At 47.7% G+C, this 22,743-nt stretch overlaps 1 protein-coding gene across 1 annotated transcript in view; it reads left to right on the top strand.

Moving 5' to 3' along the window:
• LOC104304516 (potassium voltage-gated channel subfamily KQT member 1) overlaps window positions 1–22,743 on the top strand; it is a 345,512-nt gene that overhangs the window by 14,006 nt on the left and 308,763 nt on the right. Inside the window, exons 3-10 of the mRNA XM_054173923.1 lie at window positions 6,122–6,248; window positions 8,990–9,068; window positions 9,400–9,496; window positions 10,004–10,144; window positions 17,122–17,232; window positions 18,453–18,548; window positions 19,858–19,986; window positions 20,676–20,829. Of these exons, the coding sequence (XP_054029898.1) occupies window positions 6,122–6,248; window positions 8,990–9,068; window positions 9,400–9,496; window positions 10,004–10,144; window positions 17,122–17,232; window positions 18,453–18,548; window positions 19,858–19,986; window positions 20,676–20,829 (934 nt within the window). The remainder of the gene's footprint in view (window positions 1–6,121; window positions 6,249–8,989; window positions 9,069–9,399; window positions 9,497–10,003; window positions 10,145–17,121; window positions 17,233–18,452; window positions 18,549–19,857; window positions 19,987–20,675; window positions 20,830–22,743) is intronic.

Raw genomic sequence — 22,743 nt, forward strand, 5'->3', positions numbered from 1 at the left:
AACATTTGTCCTAGTGCCCAGCCTAAACCTCCCCTGGTGCAGCTTGAGGCCATTCCCTCTTGTTCTGGCACTAATTCCCTGTGAGAAGAGACCAGCCTCTGCCTCTACCTCTCTCTCTTGTCCTTCCAGGTGGCTGTAGAGGGCCATAAGGTCTCCCCTCAGCCTCCTCTTCCTCACACTAAACAGTCCCAGTTCCCTCAGCCACTCTTCATCAGACTCATTCTCCAGTCCCTTCCCCACCTTAGCTGCTCCTCTTTGCACCTGCTCCAGCCCCTCGATGTCTTTCTTGTATGGAGGTGCCCAAAACCCAACCCAGCACCCAGGGGTGGCCTCAGCAGTGCTGAGTACAGGGGGACAATCCCTGCCCTGCTCCTGCTGGTCACCCCATTGCTGCTCCAAGCCAGGATGCCATTGGCTTCCTGTGCCACCTGGGCACACTGCTGGCTGATGTTCAGCCTCCTGTTGATCAGCACCCCCAGGTCCCTTTCTGCTGGACACCTTTCCAGCCACACTGTCCCAAGCCTGTAGTGCTGCATGGGGTTGTTGTGGCCCAAATGCAGGACCCAGCACTTGGCCTTGTTGAAGCTCATCCCATTGATCCAATCTGTCTAAGTCTCTCTGTAGAGCCTCCCTACCCTCCAGCAGATCAATACAACCACCTAACGTGGTGTCATCTGCAAATTTACTGATGGTGCACTCTAACTCTTCAGCTCGATCATCAATAAAGATGTTAAACAGAAGTGGTCCCAATATTTAACCCTGAGAAACACCACTTGTGACTAGCCACCAGCTGCATTTGACTCCACTGGCTACCACTGTTCAGGCCTGGCCACCCAGCAGAGCATGTGTCCATCCAAGCTGTGAGCAGCCACTTTTGTCATGAGAATTCCATGGGAAAGAGTCTTGAAGACATTATGGAAGTCCAGGTAGAAAACATCCACAGCCTTTCTCTATTCCCTTGGGCAGGTCACCTTGTCATAGGAGATAAGAGTTGTTAAGCAGGACCTGCCCGTGCTGGCTGGGCCTGATGCCCTGGTTGTCCTCTGTATGGTGCATAATGGCACTGGGGATGGTCTGTTCTATGTCCTTCCCTGGCACTGAGTCCAGACTGACAGGTCTATAGTTCCCCAGATCTTCCTTGGCTCCCATCTTTGCAAGAGCAAGAGTGGTGGCAGGAAATAGGTATTTCAGGGTCAGTGCATTTTCGGAGCCTTCGAGTAACTCTCAGGCTAAGCAGGTCACTAAATGGACATCTTCAGCTCCAAGGGCTGGAGAACCTTGAAGCCAGGTTATCAGATGAACTTTTGGGCAGAAGTACACGTGTGCAAACATTTGGACTGTTAGACCTTCATGCCTGCTTCTGAGGCTTCATTGTTCTGAGCTGCCATTCCTTGCTGGAGCCTTGGTTCACACACATCATCCATTGAGCCATCCCACTTCCTCCTGTGCCCCGGCACCTAAATACCCCAATAAAAAGAGTGAAGAGAGCCTTCTGTGTGCTCCCCACCTCAAACACAGCTGCAGCTGAGAAAATATCCTCCTTTTCATGTGTGCACTGTAACCACTCCAGCCCAGCTTCCCTTCTCCTACTTCCCCTCACAGCTCTCCAGAACCATGCTGGGATGTATGGTGAATTCCAGGCTCTCTGTTTTGTTTGCTGATTAAAATGTTGATTTTCTGTGTTGATGTGAGCATTTTTAATTTAGTCATCAATGGCAGTTTTAGGTAAAAGCTGATGGGCTCTTCCATGAGGATTTCTTATTGACTGATTGACTTAGATACAGGTGGAAGGTATTTACAGACCTATTTCCCTTTAGGCTTATTTTCCCCTATTTCAATAAAATTAATAAAATGGAATTATACTAAGAATAGAATTACAGAATCCTAGAATGGCTCAGGTTGGAAGGGACCTCAGAGTTCATCCACTCCAACCTCCCCACCATGCCCAGGGACACCTCTCAACTACACTCAGCTGCTCAAGGCCTCATCCAGCCTGGCCTTCAATACCCTGAGGCAGGAGGGAGCCACAGCCTCCCTGGGCAGCCTGTTCCAGAGTCTCACCACCCTCACACTGAAGAACTTCTGCTTGAGATCCAGTCTAACCCTGCTCTCCTTCAGTTTCAAACCATTCCACATTGTCTTGTCTCTAGACACCCTCAGGAAAAGTTCCTCTGCAGTTTTCCTGCAGGATTAGAAGGTCTCTCTGGAGTCTTCTCCAGGCTGAACAAGCCCAGCTCCCTCAGCCTGTCCTCACAGCAGAAGCTCCAGCCCTTGGATCATCTTTGTAACCCTCCTCTGGACTCACTCCAACAGCTCTGTGTCCTCCTTCTGCTGGAGGCAGGATTGGAGGTGGGGTCTCAAGGGGCAGAATCCCCTCTCTTGCCCTGCTGCCCACACTCCTCTGGCTGCAGCCCAGCACACAGCTGCCTTCTGGGCTGCATGAGGGCACTGCTGGCTCTTGGAGAGCTTCTCAGCAACCAACACCCCCAAGTCTCTTTCTTCAGAGCTGCTCTCCACCCACTCTGCACCCAGCCTGGATTTGTGCCAGGGATTGGCCTACCCAGATGCAGGACCTTGCACTTTGCCTTGTTGAACCTCATGCAGTTTGCAGCTAAGGACATGGAGCTGTTTGCTTCAGGAATGCTCATTCAGTTCAAGCTTTGTTTGTGCCTTTCCACCTAATGAGGGAAGGAGGTGCCCATGACTTCAGTCTGCTGCAAAGCTTCAATGATATTCCTCCAGCCAGTCTGTTGGGCCCATAGAAGCCATCCTTCTGCCTCCTTTAGTGGCTAGGAGAGATTTAGTATTGGCTATCATGGTTGAATACATTTCCACTGAGATTTTAGCCAGCCCAAATTGAAAGGTGTTTCTTGTAAAAGCTGTAGAGAGTATACTCACTAAAAAAAAATCAAACTACTGCAGCTGATTTGGTATCTACTTTCTTGGTTTTCTGCCTTGAGACTGTGCTGTAAAATTCTTTAGCTTTCTAATAAACTGTGGGTTTAGTCAGGCTAAAAGTGCCGTGAAGGCAGAGGAAGACTGCAAATTTTCTTGGTTCTCCTTCCAGGCAAAACAAGGAGGGAGAAGCAAGTACAGAAATGTTGACCTGACTTGGTTCAAAATCAAAGCCGACATCAATTTTGCTTCTTAGGGCAGAGGTTTTCAGCATGTTTTGCAGCTTTGAAATACTTTGGTCCCTTTTCAGCCACTCATAACGTCTGTTTTAAGGACATGTTGATATGGGGTGGAAATCGTGGTTGAAGTGTGTTCGCTCTTTGGGTGCTGCAGAGTTCCCCAGGTGCAGGTTTCAAGCGTGTTGAAGTTCAAATAACAAACCTTTTCCATAGCTGTCATTTATGTAGTAGGTGTTGCATGACTGAGGTACTGGGTACAGTTTGGGTTGGAACAAAGCCTGGAAGCTGCATTTTGGTTGTGCTGGCATACTGAAGTGGTGGAGAAAGCAAGGGAGGAGCAAAGATCTCAACAGATCTGTCCATGTGATCTTCCCTGACCAGCTCTCTTTAGAAGTGCCTCAGAGGACTCTGATCCGTGGTTGTGCAGCAGTGCTTTACAGGTGTTGGAAAAGACCTCAGAGATCATTAAGTCCAACCTATTACCTAACACCTCACACCTCATGGCAACTAAACCATGGCTCCAAGTGCCACATTCAGTCCTTTTCTGAACACCTCCAGTGACCGTGACTCCACCACCTCCCTGGGCAGCACATTCCAATGGCCAATTACTCTTTCTGTGAAGAACTTTCTCCTCACCTTGAGCCTAAACTTCCCCTGGTGCAGCTTGAGACTGTGTCCTCTTGTTCTGGTGCTGGTTGCCTGGGAGGAGAGACCAACCTCCACCTGGCTACAACCTCCCTTCAGGTAGTTGTAGAGAGCAACAAGGTCTCCCCTGAGCCTCCTCTTCTCCAGGCAGAGTGCGGCAGAGGGAATCCAGATCAGATCTCTTGTCCTTAGGGGTGACTTTAGCATACCAGGCATCAACTGGAAACATCACACAGCTGCTGCAAACAGGGCCAGCAAATTGCTGAAGCATGTTGAAGATGGCTTTCTGGTCCAAGTACCAACTAGAAAAGATGGCCTCCTAGATTTGGGGGTTGTAAATACTGAGGGATTTGTGGGTGAAGCGGTGACTACCTTGGTCACAGTGGCTATCAAGTAGTTTGGTTTCAAAAGTTGGTGATAGGGGCAGCTAAGGGCATTCAGCTTGGAGAAGGTTCAGGGGTGACCTCACTGCAGTCCAGTTTCCTCAGGGGAGGGTGCTGATCTCCCCTGTCTGGTGAGCCACAGCAGAAGACAAGGAACTGGAACGAATCTGCATCAGGGGAAGTTCAGATTGGATATTAAAAACAAATCTCCCCTGAGAGGGTGGGCTAGTCACTGGAGCAGGCTCCCCAGGGTTCAAGGAGCATCAGAAGGATGCTCTTATTCATATGCTGAGTTTTGGGTAGTGCTGTGAGGAGCAGGGGGTTGGGCTCTAAACCTTGTGAGTCCCTTCCAACATGAGATACTGTGCAGTTCTGGTTTGAACATAGAAAACTTTGTAGCACACTTCCAGGTTTTATGCTTACAAATTCTGCTCCATGACCTAGAGCTGTTTCCTGCTCTCATTAGCTTTAGGAATAGTGTTCTTGGAGCCTTCCTCCCATCCTTATATTTTAAAGGATTAAGTTTGGATAGAAACAAAGAGGAATATTGTGGGTTTCCCTGTGATACACCGATTGTATGGAGCTTTAACCATTCTTTTGTTCTTGCCCTCAGGAACAGATTATCTCTTCCTTGTATGTACTGCATGGAACAAGTGACCAGCTTAGGTAGAATCCTTTTTCTGCATCTTCCATCTCAAGTTTATTTGTAGTAGTCCTAGAAGTCAACTGGCTGTGCAAACTGTAGTCTGCATTCTAATTGTGGTGGATTGAAATTACCCCCAAAGTAAGATTGCCAGACCAGCTCAGATGGAAGCAAATGAAGCTGTATTTACAAGCACACTAAAATCTAGAAGTATGAAATGCAATGAATATGTACAAAATATACAATGTTTACATCTATTTACAAGTCATAAACAACACAAGAACTGCCCTGGACAAAAGCAGGGGGTTAAGAATAGAATAGAATAGAATAGAATAGAATAGACCAGGTTGGAAGAGACCTTCAAGATCATTGCATCCAACCTATCATCCAACACCACCTAATCAACTAAACCATGCAACCAAGCACCCTATCAAGTCTCCTCCTGAACACCTCCAATGATGGTGACTAAACCACCTCCCTGGGCAGCCCATTCCAATGGGCAAGCACTCTCTCTGTGTAGAACTTCCTCCTAACCTCCAGCCTAAATCTCCCCTGGCGCAGCTTGAGACTGTGTCCTCTTGTTCTGGTGCTGGTTGCCTGGGAGAAGAGACCAACCTCTGCCTGTCTACAACCTCCCTTCAGGTAGTTGTAGAGAGCAATAAGGTCACCCCTGAGTCTCCTCTTCTCCAGGCTATGCAACCCCAGCTCCCTCAGTCTCTCCTCACAGGGCTGTGTTCCAAGCTCCTCACCAACTTCGTTGCCCTTCTCTGGACACGCTCCAGCAAGTCAACCTCCTTCCTAAACTGAGGGGCCCAGAACTGGACACAGGACTCAAGGTGTGGCCTAACCAGTGCAGTGTACAGGGGCAGAATGACCTCCCTGCTCCTGCTGGCCACACTGTTCCTGATGCAGGCCAGGATGCCTTTGGTCCACAGCTTCCCCCTCCCTGCTCCCTTCTCTCACCTTATACAAGGTAGAAGAGAGAGGGAGAGAGAAGAGCAGAGAGTAGTTTGTTAGTACTTAGCCACAACAAAGAAATGCACTCAAGGTCAGCAACAGCCAAGCAGAAGCAACCAGCTAATATGTGCCAGAGCAAAGAAACTGAAAAGAGAGTTAGTTTATGCAACTAACTTCATGTCAGCTATCAGCCCAAGGGGATTACTTAGACCTTCTGATTGTTTTCCCTTTTACATCCAATGGTCATTTATTTACATTCTACCACTTTCTACTCAACCTGTGGAAAATTTTCCTAGGCTCAGCCTAAAACTGCCACACTAATAAAAACAGCTGACAGTCTGTCCTTGTGATTCTGGCAGGAAATAGTGCTGGTGGTGTTTTTTGGTGCTGAGTATGTGGTCCGGCTGTGGGCTGCAGGCTGCAGGAGCAAGTACGTCGGCTTGCGAGGGAGGCTGCGCTTCGCCCGGAAGCCCATAGCCATCATCGGTGAGACCTCGGTTCTCTTCCTTGCCATTATCCACCTCTTTTAAAGAAAAGGTGTTGTGGTGGGTTGAAAATTCCCCCCAGTATTAAATTTGCCAGCCCAGCTCAGTTGGAAGCAAATAAAAGCTGTGCTTACAAGCCAAAACTACAATGGAATACCATCAATATGTACAAAATATACACTGTTCACAATAGTTACAGGCATTTACAATTAATAAACAGCACAAAACTCCCCCTGGCCAAAGACCAGGGGAAACTGCTAGCTTCTCTATTTCTGCACCCCCCCTTACCTCCCTGTTCAAAAGGGAGAAGAGATAGAAGTAGAGAAGTTAATACCAAAACAATGCAGCCAAGGTCAAGCAGAAGCGAGTTAGCATCTCTCCAGAGCAAAGAAGTGAGAAGAGAAATTGTTTTGGGAACAAGATCTTATGTAGATATCTCTCCAATGGGACTGTTTAGAATGATCTCTATTTTTTACACCCACTGGTGATTTATTTACATTTTACTACTTTCTGCTTAAGAGCTGTGAAAAATTTTAGAGGCATAGCCTAAAACTACCACACGTGTGTTGTGGTTTAAGCTTTCCCAGAGTGCAAAAGCCCCAGTTAGAACAGATTTGGATTGCCTCCCCTCTCCCTTTTTTTCCTGGTAGGGGAAAGCAAATTAGGCAGGAGAAAAGTGAGGTAAAATTATGAAAGAAATAGTCTTGAATTGATTTGGAAGCAAAAAGGTAAGTTTAATAAAATATAAAAGGCATTTGAGTAAAAGGAAGGTTACAAAGGTATGAGGAAAAAGGGTAAAGAAAAATATCTACAAAACCAGCTGGCAAAGGATCCTCTGCATGCAAATGTGGATTCTCTTTAGATGCAGTCCTTAGGAGTTGGATGCAGCATGGAACAGGCCCTACCAGGTGATCACAGCAACAGCAGGAGCAGGAAAAGGTCTGTTGGGCAGGTGGGGGGCAGGAGCAAGAGAGGAAAGACAGGAAATGGCTCTCCTTAAATAGGCTTGGTGGGCAGGAAGTGGAATAGACTTTGACCAGGGGACCCCCCCCAGGAGCAGGGACCAAGTCTCTGTGCCCACCTGGATCAGGTTTCTCTGCCCACCTGGGGGCTAGGTTCTCTTAAGTTCACCCTGTCCCGGGCTGGGTGTAACCTGGCACAAGGTGTCAGCTGCTACAGTGACCATGGTGCATTCTGAGCTGTGTCTATCACTCAAAGCTTTGTGGAGCTGTGCAGTTATTTCTTCTGGGTTGCTAGAGCTGACCATGTCAGATACATCTGTGAGACACAGGCAGACACCAGCTAAAGAAAGGCAAAATTGTCAAGTGGAGAATGTACTGGTGTAACTGGAGAGAACTGGCAGGGCTTGGAACTCCAAATCCTGCCCTAGGTCTGCTGTAGAAAGCAAACACAGAGGCTGAGGGAGCTGGGGTTGTTCAGAGAATGCTCTGGGGGGATCTTAGAACTACCTTTCAGTAGCTGAAGGGATCCTATAGGAAGGCTGCAGAGGGACTTTTCCTGAGGGTGTCTAGAGACAGGACAAGGGGGAATGGTTTGAAGCTGAGGGAGAGCAGGGTTAGACTGGATCTGAGGAAGAAGTTCTTCAGTCCCAGGGTGGTGAGACTCTGGACCAGGCTGCCCAGGGAGGTTGTGGCTGCCTCCTGCCTGGGGTGCTGAAGGCCAGACTGGATGAGGCCTTGAGCAGCTGAGCCTAGTTGAGAGGTGTCCCTGGGCATGGTGGGGAGATTGGAGGAGATGAGCTCTAAGGTCCTTTCCAAGCTGAGCATTTCTGTGATGGTCTAAAGAGGATTTCCACAGAAATGCTCATGCAGGAAATCAGAAAAAATATCTTCTCAGAGTAATGCTAGGTTAGGGTTCAAGAACTAGAAGCTGCAGCCTGGTTTGCTGAACTAGGATGGGAGCAAATCAGGGGTTCTGGCACTGAGGAGGCTTCCAGCATTTGCACTTTGTAATGCTGGAACTCTGTAAATTGTGGAGTTGTGGAAGTAAAAAATGAACTCTGGAAATACTTTTTTTTTCACCCTATTAAAGACCATAGCACAAAGTAAACCAACAATTCTGAATGTGTTCTTTTTCTGATGCAGTTTTTAAGCCACATGTCTGTGTGGAGTATCAGTGCATGAGACTGGAGGTCATGCATCACAGCAGGGACTGAAGCAAACTCTGAGTTTCACCCTTGAATCACCCTCTCAGCCTTGAACTGAAATGGGGATTCATTTCTGCGGGTACATGCCTGTGTCTTGTTGGTTTTGTGGCTGTCTGCTCTGTCAGGATCCTTAAGATTTCAATTATTAAACTCATCATGGAAGAAAATGTAGCCATTGCCTTCTTGATGTGAAACTATTACATTGATTTGTTACCCAAAGGCCTGCAGGGACAGGACGAGGGGCAATGGTTTGAAATAAGAGAAGAGCAGATTTAGATTGGATGTGAGGAACAAGTTCTGCACCATGAGGCTGCTGGAACACAGCAACAGGTTGCCCAGAGAGGTAGTTGAGGCTCCATCCCTGGAGATATCCAGGGTAAGGCTGGGCAAGGATCTGAGCAACCTGCTCTAGTGGAGGATGTCCCTGCTGTGTGCAAGGGGGTTGGACTGGAAGAGCTTTGGAGGTCCCTTCCAACCCAAACCATTCTAGGAGTCTATGAAACTGGATTTCTTGTGTTTCAGTGATGGAATCTGACAGTTAACACACTCTTCTTTATTCTTTCCTTTTTGACCAGATCTGATTGTGGTGGTAGCCTCAATTATTGTTCTGAGCATAGGATCCAATGGACAGGTGTTTGCCACCTCTGCAATCAGGTATGCTCTGATAGTGCCTCCATGCCCCCTCTGCTGTAAGGTTTGCTCTGCCACTGCCTCAGTGCCCCCTCTGCAGTAAGGTTTGCTCTTCAGATGCCTCAGCTTTTTGCAACCACACATCTGGTTAGCTGTTTATCTAATTTCCCCATTCTCATGTCCCTAGTCTCAGGTAAGTTCTTGCATTGAAACACTGGCGAGGGGCAGCCTGTGTTTTACTGTGCTTGGTCACTGGGTGGGAATCAAGTGCAGAGCTCAGGCAGATGCTGAGTGGTAGGGCTGGTGGGGGCCAGAGGAAGGAGCTGAAGGGACTCATGCCCCGTTTCTCTTGCAGGGGGATCCGGTTTCTGCAGATCCTCCGCATGCTCCACGTGGATCGCCAGGGAGGCACCTGGCGGCTCCTGGGCTCCGTTGTTTTCATCCATCGGCAGGTACTGGAGCTGTAAAGATCTGCTTTTGCTTTCCTTTATTTCTCGTGGTGGAGTTCAAACTGTAGTCTGGTTTACATGAACAGTTACTGTTGCAAGAGGAAAAATACTTTAAGAGTCCCTCATCATTTCCCCTCTGCTTTTAGACTGGGGCCATTATTCGTTTCAGTTCAGTAGCTAACTGAGCAGCAGCAGCAGGTTTTTGGTTGGTTGGTGTGCTGTTTCCCCCCCAGTTGTTTTATTCTTTGTTATCCTTAAAGATCTCTGAGACCCCTTCCAACCTAAGCCATTCCAGGATCCTATGAGTCTATTGCTTTTTGAATTTTCTAGTCTGATACAAACAGAAACTGAACTGCCTGGCTTCTTGGAAGTAGATTCCACACCTGAAATGTAGCTCACTGCTTTTTCTGCTACTGGAATGCAAAACCCTCCAGGTGTTTGCAATGCTTTACAGAGATGGAATTTGTATGCAACAAACTTCATGTTCTTCTTGGCTTTCTCTTTCAACAGGAACTCATAACCACATTGTACATTGGATTCCTGGGATTAATTTTCTCATCCTATTTTGTCTATCTTGCTGAGAAGGATGCAGTTGATGAGGATGGAAAGACAGACTTTTCCAGCTACGCCGATGCACTTTGGTGGGGCGTGGTAAGTGTTTGCCCACAAACTGGCTGTGCACACAGTGCCCCTCTGACAAAGGTGAGATCTCCTCAAAAAATCTGCCATTTCATTCTTTGCAGAACCCATTTCTGTAGGGAAGGTGGACAACCTTCTGAAAGGGTTGTCAGAAGAAATGTAATAAATGCATCCAAATTATTTTAGCATTTAACTTTATGGTGAAAAAAATTCCTTAGCAAAAGATGTTGAATGTTTACAGATACAAAAAGTCAGAATCACAGAATGGCTCAGGCTGGAAGGCATGGCAGAGCTCCTCTACTCCAACCTCTCCACCATGCCCAGGGACACCCCTCAACTACACTCAGCTGCTCAAGGCCTCATCCAACCTGGCCTTCAACACCCCCAAGCAGGAGGCAGCCACAGCCTCCCTGGACAGCCTGTTCCAGAGTTTCACCACCCTGGTAACTGGAGAACTTCTTCCTCAGATCCAGTCTAACCCTGCTCTCCCTCAGCTTGAAACTGTTCCCCCTTGTCCTGGTGCTGGACACCCTTATCAAAGTGAGGGGATCAAGGAAGAGCTGACAATAACAAAAGGATTTTCAGCAGTCAGGGAACTAGCTATAGAATAGAATAGAATAGAATAGAATAGAATAGAATAGAATAGACCAGACCAGGTTGGAAGAGACCTTCAAGATCATCGTGTCCAACCTATCATCCAACACCACCTAATCAACTAAACCATGCAGCCAAGCATCCTGTCAAGTCTCCTCCTGAACACCTCCAATGATGGTGACTCCACCACCTCCCCAGGCAGCCCATTCCAATGGGCAATCACTCTCTCTGTGTAGAACTTCTCCCTAACCTCTAGCCTAAACCTCCCCTGGCACAGCCTGAGACTGTGTCCTCTTGTTCTGGTGCTGGTTGCCTGGGAGAGGAGAACAACTTCTGCCTGTCTACAACCTCCCTTCAGGTAGTTGTAGTGAGCAATAAGGTCTATGTTTCTTAGTATCCAGTTCTGCCCATGTATATTCATGCCTGTGTTACTCCAGCAAGCAGCAGAACTTCCATGTGAAGTTCTCCTTTTTCATACCTTCTTACAAATTATCTTTGTGTTTGCTTTTTTTTAGCTCTAGTTATGCAGGGCTTGCTTTATGAATTGCACTGAATGTTGAACTATGAGTTACAAAATATTTCTCAGTGCTAGAAACTAGCATTTGAATAAAGAGTTACAAAAAAGTGATGGTCAGAAAACCTCAGACTGTGTTTATAGATATTTTTCAATATTCTGGACTTCAGCAATTTAAAAGGTGTTTGGTTATTGAGCCCAACAGAGGAGTTTAAGATGGGCACTACCTTGTTGAGTCGATGCCTTGCAATCTGCATTTCAAAGGGTGTCTTATGCCTTGCGAAGTGTGCAGTGGTTTGGGTGGTTGTTTTCCAGCATTTCTTGAGTAGATGCCTTGCAATCTGCATTTCAAAGGGTGTCTTATGCTTTGCAAAGTGTTCAGTGGTTTTGGTGGTTGTTTTCCAAAACTTGACTTTTCGTGTGTGATGGGCAGATCAAATCAGCTTTGTGTTTCTCAGGCTGTGGGAGGCACATGAACACTGTTCCAATTGTTGTTTGAGCTTTTCAGATGGCCAGGCTTCCTCAGCATTAGTGAGTCACGGTGCAGGTGCACTTCACAGCTGGCAACAGTGACAAAGGACAAAGTGAAGCAGTCTCTGGGTTTTTTTTTTCTTCTTTTCAAGTCTTCTGTAACACAGAAACACAGATGTGGAGCTACCAGGGAGTGAAATTTGATTTCACTTTTGGCTTTCAAAACTGAACCACAGGAAAAAAATCTTGGTACCAAGTATTTGAAAGTCTTCTGTGCCTGACAAGAGCCACAGAGAGTATTATGGGTAGCAGTTTACTCTGGGTGGAAAGTGCAAGCTTGCTGAACTTGATACAAATGGCCTGAAAGGTTTAAATCTGAAGCAAAGGGAAAAATAAAGAAAGAATGAGAGTTGGAATGAAATGCTAACTACATTCACCTGCTGCAGTTCAGAGCAAGCATGGCTCACTTGCATTTGGCAGGCACACAGATTACATTGCAAAGCCCTCTCAAGGGCTGGTGGATCTTTTACATGAAGCTGCTTTCAGAGGCTGTGGTGTGCTTGAACACATGCAGAAGAATTTCCAAAAGCACTGTCGGTGCAGCTCAGGTCACAGCAGGTTTCCATCGATTCTTAAGGAAAGAAGGGCATGTAAGAGGCTTCTCTTTGTGGGCTTTCTGTGCTCATCTCTTGATGTTGGTAATCACAGAATCACAGAAGCATTCAGGTTGGAAAAGACCCTCAGGATCACCAAGTCCAACCCAGAACCCTACTCTTCAAGGTTCACCCCTAAACCATATCCCCAGGCACAACATCCAAACCACCTTTAAACACATCCAGGGTTGGTGGCTCAACCTCCTCCCTGGGCAGCACATTCCAATGCCTGAGAACTCTTGCCATGAAAGATTTTTTTCCCTAATGTCCAGTCTAAACCTACCCAGTCACAGCTTGAGGCCATTCCCTCTTATTCTATCACTAATTACCTGTGAGAAGAGACCAGCACCAGCCTCTCTACAACATCCTTTCAGGTAGCTGTAAAGAGCAATGAGGTCTCCCCTCAGCCTCCTCTTTTCCAAACTAACCATCCCCAGCTCCTTCAGTTGCTCTTCATAAGATTTATTCTCCAGACCCTTCAGCAGCTTCCTTGCCCTCCTCTGCACTGGCTCCAGCACCTCTCTCTCGTATTGAGGTGCTCAAAACTGGACACAATACTCAAGGTGTGGCCTCACCAGAGATGACTAGAAGGGGACAATCACCTCCCTACTCCTGCTGGACACAGCATTTCTAATCCCAGCCAAGATGCCCTTGGCTTTCTTGGCCACCTGGGCACACTGCTGGCTCATATTCAGTTGCTTTTCAATGTGAACACCCAGGCCCCTTTCTAATGCTCATTAGTTTTGCTGCAAACTGGACTATTCTGTACCACTGGACCTGAGATAAATAAATACTCTTGTAAACTGGTCTTGAGTGGCAGAGGTACTTGCTCAGGATGTGCAGTGCATTTCCATGCAAGGGGTAGCAGTTGTAACCCCTTTATATTTAATATCTTTTTGAGGTGTGCTGCTCTGACTCTCTAAACTCTTGACACCTGCCTGTCTTCAAACATCTGAGAAGCTCTGCTGACTTCAAGTAAATGAGGTTTCTTCCTTTTCTGATGCTTCCATCTATTTATTCAGAGGCTGTGTTGCAGTGTGTGCAGGCCAGCTGCAATGTGCCAGAATAAATCTGTGTTTCAGAGCAGGTGCCACTCACCAGAGTTAGTGATCAACCATTCTCTGAGCAGATGGGCAATAACTTTTGGATATAGAAGTACAAAAAGGTTCTGATTGTGATTAAGCAAGCCAGGGAATGACATTGGTTACAATCCCTTCCACATGCTTCAATGTACTGATTAGGTTACCAAAAAAGAGCCCTCTTAAGGTAGCCAGGGGAAAAAAAACATTCTGAGACATGTATGGGTTTGATGGATGGACCATTCAGTAGATAAAGAACTGGCTTGACAGCCACAGCCTGCAAATGGCTGTCAATGTGCCCATGTCCAAGTGGAGGCCAAGTGGAGTGCCTCAGGCATCAGTACTGGGACCAGTCTTGTTTAACATCTTTGTTGGCAACAGGGACAGTGGCACTGAGGCACCCTCAGTAAGTTGGCTGATGACACCAAGCTATGTGCTGCAGCTGACAGGCTGGAGGGAGGGGATCCCTCCAGAGGGACCTTAAACAGGCTGCAGAGCTGAAGCCAAGCCAACCTCATCAGGTTCAACAAGACCAAATGCAAGGTCCTGCATCTGGGTCGGGGCAATCCCAGGCACTGATATAGGCTGGGCAGGGACTGGCTTGAGAGCAGCCCTGAAGAAAAGGCCTTGGGGGCGCTGGTGGATGAGAAGCTCAACAGAAATCACCAGTGTGCACTTGCTGCCCAGAAAGCCAATCACATCCTGGGCTGCATCAACAGAAACATAGCCAGCAGGTCGAGGGAGGGGATTCTCCCCCTCTACTCCACACTGGTGAGACCCCCCTGGAGTACTGTGTCCAGTTCTGGAGTCCCTATTACAAGAAGGATCTGGAGGTGCTGGAGCATGTCCAGAGAAGGGCCACAAGGATGGTCAGAGGGCTGGAGCTCCTCTGCTATGAGGACAGACTGAAGGAGTTGGGGCTGTTCAGTCTGGAGAAGGCTTTGAGGAAAACATATTGTGGCCTTCCAGTGTCTGAAAGGGGCTACAAGAAAGCTGGAGAGGGACTTTTGAGGGTGTCAGGGAGTGATAGGACTATGGGGGTGTTTAAAAATACTAGAAATGGGTAGATTCAGATTGGATGTCAGGAAGAAATTCTTCCCTATGAGGGTGGTGAGACACTGGCACAGGTTGCCCAGGGAGGTGGTCCCTCCAGGGAGCCTCATCCCTGGAGGTTTTTCAGGCCAGGCTGGATGTGGCTGTGAGCAACCTGATGTAGTGTGAGGTGTCCCTGTCCATGGCAGGGGGGCTAGAACTACATGATCCTTGAGGTCCCTTCCAACCCTAACAATTATATGATGCTATGTTCAGGCACCTGCAGAAATCTGCCAGCCAAATGCCTGCTGTAGAGATGGAAAATCATCTTTTCTGTGGTGATGATCTTTGAGGTCTTTCCCAACCTTACTAATTCTGTGATTCTATGACAGATCACAGTATCACACAGTATCACAGTAACTAAGGTTGGAAGAGACCCCAAGGATCATCAAGTCCAACCTGTTCCAACAGACCTCACAACTAGACCATGGCACCAAGTGCCACGTCCAATCTCCCCTTAAACACCTCCAGGGACGGCGACTCCACCACCTCCCTGGGCAGCCCATTCCAATGACGAATGACTCGCTCAGTGAAGAACTTCTTCCTCACCTCGAGTCTAAACCTCCCCTGGCACAGCTTGAGACTGTGTCCCCTATGTCAGGTTGCCTTCCACAGTAACACCAAGGCAGCTCAGCCTGCCTGCACTTTATGCCTGAGTGCTGCAGAATTAAAACAAACCCAACAAACCAAACAACAAAACCTCTACCAAAAAAGCCCAAACCCACAAAAAACTAAGAAGCCTTTCACATGGAAGAGAGGAAAAGGAAAGACCCCCCCCCCCCCCCCAGCCTTTAAGGGTTTATCTGGGTGCACTGAGGAGCTGAAGTGCTGCTAAAGAAACACTGCTTCAGCTTTCTCCTCTCCCCACTAACAAAAACGCAGTTCAGAGTTGGATTCTGGGGAGGTCTGGTTTAATTTGGGGGACTGGCAAACTCATCTATTTGGGTTGGTGGTGGTACACAACACCTGAGTCACCTGATAGGCCAGTCCAATTAAATCTGGATAGACACCTGGTAGGGCAGAGCTGGTGCTGAAAGCAGTTTCTATACATTACAGCAGATCTAGCAGATTTAAATCTCTTTTAGCTGTTTTTCTGCTGCCACTGAAGGCAAAAGGAAGGGAGTGGGACTGGGTTTAGGGCTGTTGCTCCCAAATACTATTTCTCCATTTAAAATCCTCCCTGGTGGTTGGCACTGGTGAACAGAATTCCTCATTTTCTCACCAGAAGCTTTCCATTTCTCAGGGGTACAAATCTTCTTTTTTATGCCAGTTGAGAGCATTGCCATGGCTTTGAGTACCATAAAAAGCCTTAATGGCTCTAACCTGCCACACCTGGAGTTACTCAACCACCAGGTGCCAGGGCTTCTCTTTAGGCTAAGCCCTCAGTCCTTGTTTCCTGCTGGAGCTGTGCTGGGCATGAGCTGATCTCCACCCATGGTCTGGTGACCTGCAGCTCAACTTAGAGCAGCTGGCCCTTGTTATATAACAAACTCATCTGATGGAATGGCCTTCACCTGTGACCTTCACCTGGCCTCTGATTACACCTCAACACCACCCCTTTGCTGGTCACTGGGCTCCTCACAAGCTCTCTTCCAGTCTGCTAAGGCTTAGCAGGAACAAACATCTCTCCCACTGAGGAACTGCTTGCCTCTCTGGCATTTTAGATGTGGCCTGGCATCCCAACAGTGATTTAGCCTCTCTACAGCAAGTCCTTGCTGAGCTCAGACTTGTGTGAGGAAATGTAAAGGAACCCCCAAGGAAAGGTGCTGTGCTGGACCTTGTCTTCACCAACAAGGAAGGACTGGTGAGTGACGTGAAACTTGAGGGCAGCTTTGGTTGTAGTGACAAAATGATAGAGTTTAAGATCCTCAGGGCATCAAAGAGGGTGTGAAGCAAGCCCACTGCTTTGGGTTTAGCTCTTGGCCTGCTGGCATATTTATTTTGGGAGGGAATGTGTCCTGGACTGGCTGTGTTATCCTTGCTGAGCTAGAACGGCTGGTTGAGTCTCTGTCCTGCCAGCACAGGGCATAGCTCACTCTGCTGCAGAGTCTGTCAGGTGCCTGTGCAGGGGCTGCATGCAGGACAGCTTTCTCAAGGCTTTGTTTTCAGCCTTTTGGTACTACGCTCTCAGAAACAGAAAAGCTGCAAGCTTGTGCTTTCAAGACCCCAGAGCCAGTCCTTGCAGTCTGAGGAGTGGGGAAGCAGTTAGCTGCAAACTGAGAGCAGCCATCCTGGGCCCAGACTGCTGCTGTACCCAAACTGGGCCAAGCATGAATGCTTGCTGAAGAACTAAACCCAGGACAGATGTGCAGTGCTGCTTGGTGAACTCCTGTGGCTTCCTTGTGCCCAAAATCCCAACACTGTTACCAGTATCTAGCTCCTGATGTTTCTCTGCCGTGTTTCCCTTTCTATCCTGTGGGACCTGGTAGAGGTGATCCTGCTTTGGCCAGTGGGTTGGACTAGATGACCTCTCAAGGTCCCTTCCAGCTCCTAACACTCTGTAGTTCTGTGACGATTCTTTTTCCCTGCTGTTGGGGAGAGGAGGTTCTGCAGTGCAGTGAGCCCAGGTGTTTGTTTCTGGCCTAGGTGACGGTTACAACAATTGGTTACGGAGACAAAGTTCCCCAGACGTGGATTGGGAAGACAATAGCTTCCTGTTTCTCAGTGTTTGCTATCTCTTTCTTCGCTCTTCCAGCGGTGAGTACCACTTGGAGCTTCTTTGTTAGAGTGTCTGCCTGACCTGGCCTCACAGAGGTTTCAATTGGTGGCTTTGATGGGAAATAATGAGGTTGGATGCGGCCTCAAAACGTGCCCGCCCACGTCCTCAAGTGCGTTTGTGTCTGTGCATGCATCAGTGACCAAAGCTGCTCTGCTGTCTGCATCTTTACTGCAGCTGGTTCTAGAAAGCTATGGCCTAGAAAAAACGAAGACTAGCTTTGGGTAGGCTGGAGGGGGGGCAGCTTTGGGTGGCCAGGGAAGAGGAGCAGCTTTGGACGGCCAGGTGTGGTAGTTTCATTGTAGATTGCAGTTTTGCTTGTAAATAGTTTCAATTGCTTCCAGCTGGGCTGGGCTGGCAAATTTAAGGCGGGGGGTGGGGGTGGGGGTGGTATTTTTAACCCACCACACCAGGGGAGAGGAGCTTTGGGTGGCCAGGGAGCTGCAGCTACTCTGTAAGGTAAAAAAGAGACGTTTTGGGGTTTTTTTTTAATCAGCATATTGGTGGTAAAGGTGAAATTTGCTTCATTTCTGCTGTTTTGTGACTATATAAGAACAATTTTGGGTTCTGCAAGGAGAAAGCTGGCATGAGGCAGAGGTCTAGGAAATTGCATCTGCTTTCCTCCATGGTACTACTGTAAATCACCTTCAAATCTTCAAATAAATGAATGGAGGTGAAATAAAGACAAGAACATCAAAAGAAAGAGAGAAGACAAAGTATTTTTGCTGTACCTTTTAAGTTTTAACAGAAATGCTGAAGTTGTAAAGAATATCTTTGTCTCATTTGCTCAGTTTGCCTGGAAAATCAAATGAGGTTCTGTCTCTAGTTGTGTGGTTGGTTGGTTTGTTTTCCTGGCAAGGAGCTGAAACTAAGTGCCAGGAAAGCTAGCTGTAGGTAAGTCCTGAGGCATTAGAACCTGCTTTTCCCACCACTGCATAGGGTTGCCTTTGGGACATGATCACCTCTGGTTACTGCTACCTATAGATCAGAGCAGTAAACACATCCTGCTGACTCAAGCTCAACCTGCTTATTTCAGATTTCTCTATGGGAATAACCAAAATTCTGTCACTGTGGGCACTGGGAGGTTCAGAAGCTTATTGGAGGAAAATCTTTCCTAAATTGACTATTTCATATGCAGAGCATTTGGGTTGAAAATGTGAAGCCATGCTGGAGTCTGTGTGGTGATTTTGCTTATTTTTAGGGTATTCTGGGCTCTGGCTTTGCCTTGAAAGTACAACAGAAGCAGCGTCAGAAGCATTTCAACAGGCAAATCCCAGCTGCAGCTGCTTTAATTCAGGTAAGGCTTCTAACTTTCAAATGCTTAGGAGAGTGTTGGAGAGGGTGAGTGGCTTGCAAATTGAAGCAGTGAGAAGCAGAGTTAGTAGGCTTCAGTATAAATCTAGAACTTCTGTTTAACCACTTCATCTTTTTGATCTGCTTCAGTCACTAAAGAGAATAAGAGAACTGCTTCTCCCCTCCTCTTTGGACTGAACATAGGAGGCTTTACTAGCTCCACATTGGAGAGGATTTTACCTAAAAGTATCTAGAGACAGGACAAGGGGGAATGGTTTGAAGCTGAGGGGTTAGACTGGATCTGAGGAAGAAGTTGTTCAGTACCAGGGTGGTGAGACTCTGGCATAGGCTGCCCAGGGAGGTTGTGGCTGCCTCCTGCCTGGGGTTGTTGAAGGCCAGGCTGGATGAGGCCTTGAGCAGCTGAGTGTAGTTGAGAGGTGTCCCTGCCCATGGTGGGGAGGTTGGAGTAGATGAGCTCTGAGGTCCCTTCCAACCTGAGCTGTTCTGTGATTCTGTGGTATGTTGACACTAACTGGATGCAATAGGCCTGGCCAGAGAGTAAAAAACCTTTGCTGTAACTTTTGACTCCTAGCTTGCATTTTATATTCCCTTCAGTTGTGTGCATCTGCCAAATGCTGAGGTGTTGGTGTATGTATAGACCTATCTTTAGAGAGATGGCACAACATGGCATCCTGTATGGTACTGAGAGGAATGCAATGGCACAGTGCACAAATCCCAACGTGGCACGCCTCAGGAAAGGCAGACAGCAGTACTCTGGCTGTGGGCATTTGCTTTATGAGGGGTGTTTGTTTTGATTTGGGTGTTCTGTTCCTTCTGTGGGTTTTTGGGGTTATTGTGTTTGGGGTTTTGTGGTTTTTTTTGTTGGTGGTGGTTTGGTTGGGGGTTTTGCCTTGTTTTATTTTGTGGGGTTTGGGTTTGTTTGTTTTGGTTTTGTGGCTGGTTGGTGGTGGTGGTGTTTGGGTTCGTTAGGTTTTTTTGGACCTCTGGCCAGGGTTAGACTCCAGCTCCTAAGGAGAATGATACATAGAGCATATTGAAGGTCCCTGTGTGCTGAGCATGTGTGTCCTGGGGCAAACTACACTCGGGGCAGTTCCACAGAGGGGACAATGTATGTTTTTCAGGTTTGGTGTTGTGTGGCATAGCACAGTGATTGCAGCCAGGACCCTTTGCAGCGTGTTTGCTTTGAAGGTTTCACTGGCAGCTAGATTTGCAGCAGGATCTGCTTTAGCTGTCCCGCAGGACAGCAGTGACTGCTAGTGCACTGAGATTATCTCTCTGGGGGTTTACTGCAGACTCTTTGGCGGTGCTATGCAGCAGAGAAACCCTGCAGCTCGGCAGCAGCGTTGGACATCTGCGAGGCTCCCTCCGGGTGTGGTTCCCGAGTGCCGCCAGCGCCGTCTAGCCCCAGCCTGAGGAAGCAGGTGAGGAGTTGCTGGCAGAGCTCTGCTCTGCCATCCTGCTCATGACTAGAGGTCTCTGGGTAAAGCAGAGCTTTGAAGAGCTGTCACAGCCAAGCTGCTGTATCTTCGGATGCTTGGGATTTTGAGTGCCGGGAGTTTGCACCCAGTCTGAGGTAGATTCAGATTGGATGTTAGGAAGAAATTCTTCCCCATGAGGGTGGTGAGAGACTGGCACAGTTTGCCCAGGGAGGTGGTGGAAGCCTCATCCCTGGAGGTTTTTCAGGCCAGGCTGGATGTGGTTGTGAGCAACCTGCTGTAGTGTGAGGTGTCCCTGCCCATGGCAGGGAGGTTGGAACTGGAATGATCCTTGAGGTCCCTTCCAACCTTAATAATTCTATGATAACTTTTCCTTGCAACCTGATTTTCAGGACATCTCTGTCCTGAGAATCAAATCCTTACCCAGTTTAAGTCAATACTTCAAAACACACTGCTGTGAAAATATTAACCCAGACTGTATCACTTTCCCTACATTTCAGTTGCCTTTTTTTTTAATGAATAAAAACAACAATATAAAACCCAAACCAAACAAACAACCCAAAATACCCTGACCCCCAAAACCACCCTGGAATGCTTTCCTGTATAGTGAAGTTCACATGTGTGCTCCCCTGGCTTTCATAGTCCCTTCACATATTCCTTTTCTACCACCACAGACCAGAAGATACAAAAGCAAAGGGAAGCTGAGCTGTGGGAATGGCTCTGCCCCTCCATTGAAGCCAGCAGAGAATGCCCTGGCAGCTCCACAGGTCACTCTTCACATGCATGAAGACAAAAAAGCTGCATCCTTCTACAGTGAAGACCCAGGAGGTAATTTACTGTTACTTATGTTCATTTTTTGAGACCTTCACAGTGAAGAAATTCCTCCTCATGTTAAGGTGGAGCCTGTGGTGCTATAGTTTCTATCCATTGCTCCTTGTCACAGGGTGCAAGTGAGCAGGGCCTGTCCCCTCCCTCTTGACACCCAGCCCTCAGATATTTAGAAACATGTACAGAATCACAGAATCACCAAGGTTGGAAGAGACCTCAAAGATCATCAAGTCCAACCTGTCACCACAGACCTCATGACTAAACCACGGCACCAAGTGCCACGTCCAATCCCCTCTTGAACACCTTAGCAGATATCTGGCGGGTTAAAGTTACCTACAAGGACAAGATCTGATGATCTTGAGACAGCCTCCAGTTGCTTATAGAATATTTCATCAGCCTTCTCATCCTGCTTGGGTGGTCTATAACAGACTCCAACCAGGATGTCAGATTTGTTAGGCCTCCCTCTGATTTTAACCCACAGGCTCTCAATCCCTTCATCTTCCACTTCAAGCTCTGTGGCATCGAGCGACTCCCTAATACACAGAGCCACCCCTCCTCCTCTTCTCCTTCACCTGTCTCTCCTAAAGAGCCTGTAACCCCCCCCAGTATAGTACTGCAATCATGTGTATTGTCCCACCATGTTTCTGAGATGGCAACTATATCATAGTCTTCCTGGTGGACCAGGACTTCCAGTTCCTCTTGTTTATTACCCAATACTGCGTGTGTTGTGTAACATGCACTTCAGCTGAGCTCTTGATTTCTCAATTAAACTTAATTTATGTTCCACTCTCACCTCTCTGGAGAGACTGGTTTCCTCACCCACCCCCTTCAGACTTAGTTTAAAGCCCTCCTAATGAGCCCTGCCAACTCCAGTGCTAGTACCCTCTTTCCCTTTCTAGATAAATTCACCCCATCTAGGTCCAGCAGGTCAGGTGCAGTAAAACTTGTCCCTTGGTCAGAGAACCCAAAGTTCTGTTGCTGGCACCATCCCCTGAGCCAATTGTTGATACATGGGTTCTCCTGTTCCTCTCAGTGTACACGCCTGCCACTGAGGGACCCGAGCAGAACACCACTTGTGCTCCTGCCCCATTTCTTAAGTCTTCTCCTGACTAAACAGCCCCAGGTCTCTCAGCCTCTCATCATCAGGCAGTGCTCCAGTCCCTCAATCATCCTGGCAGCTCTCTGTTGGACTCTGTCCAGTAGATCCCTGTCCCTCTTGAAATAGGGAGTCCAGAACTGGATGCAGTATTCCAGGTGAGGTGTCACCAGGGCAGAGAAGAGGGGGAGGAGAGCTTCCCTGAATCTGCTGGACACGGTCCTCTTAATGCACCCCAGGATCCCATTGGCCCTCTTGGCCACAAGGGCACATTGCTGACCCATGGAGAACTTGCTGTCCACTAGGTCCTTCTCCACGGGGCTGCTCTCTGGCAGATCACCTCCTAAGCCAAAATGTGTGCCTTTTCTCTGTCCAGATGGTTGAGAGAGGGAAGCCTTTTAAAGCCTATGGATATGATCAAATTTGGGCTCTCTGATATGGATTTGTATGTGCAATGAAACCCATGTTTGTGTTGAAGAGCATACAACCTGGAAAGTAAATCTTTACTTGTTATAAGCCATGGACTCTTCAATCAACCACCTGGTAGCCTGAAAGGAAAACAGTTCCTGACTTACTGCTGTACCATGCATGAGATTTCAGGTGTGACTAACAGTGCTCTGGAACCCTGAGAACTTGGCCATCATTACAGGAAGGGAAAGGCCAAAACTCTTCCATGCTAAGAGCTTCCTTGTGTGTTCTTGTACAATTCAAAGGAGGCACTTCAGAATCTAACTGTTGGTAACTTATGAGAGCAGGAGTAAGGGCCAGGTCATGAAGGCTGAGCCAAATGGGAAGACAAATAACACTTGAGTTAGTCA

This window comes from Dryobates pubescens, chromosome 27 (genome assembly GCF_014839835.1).
Source record: "Dryobates pubescens isolate bDryPub1 chromosome 27, bDryPub1.pri, whole genome shotgun sequence".
Taxonomy (NCBI): domain Eukaryota; kingdom Metazoa; phylum Chordata; class Aves; order Piciformes; family Picidae; genus Dryobates; species Dryobates pubescens.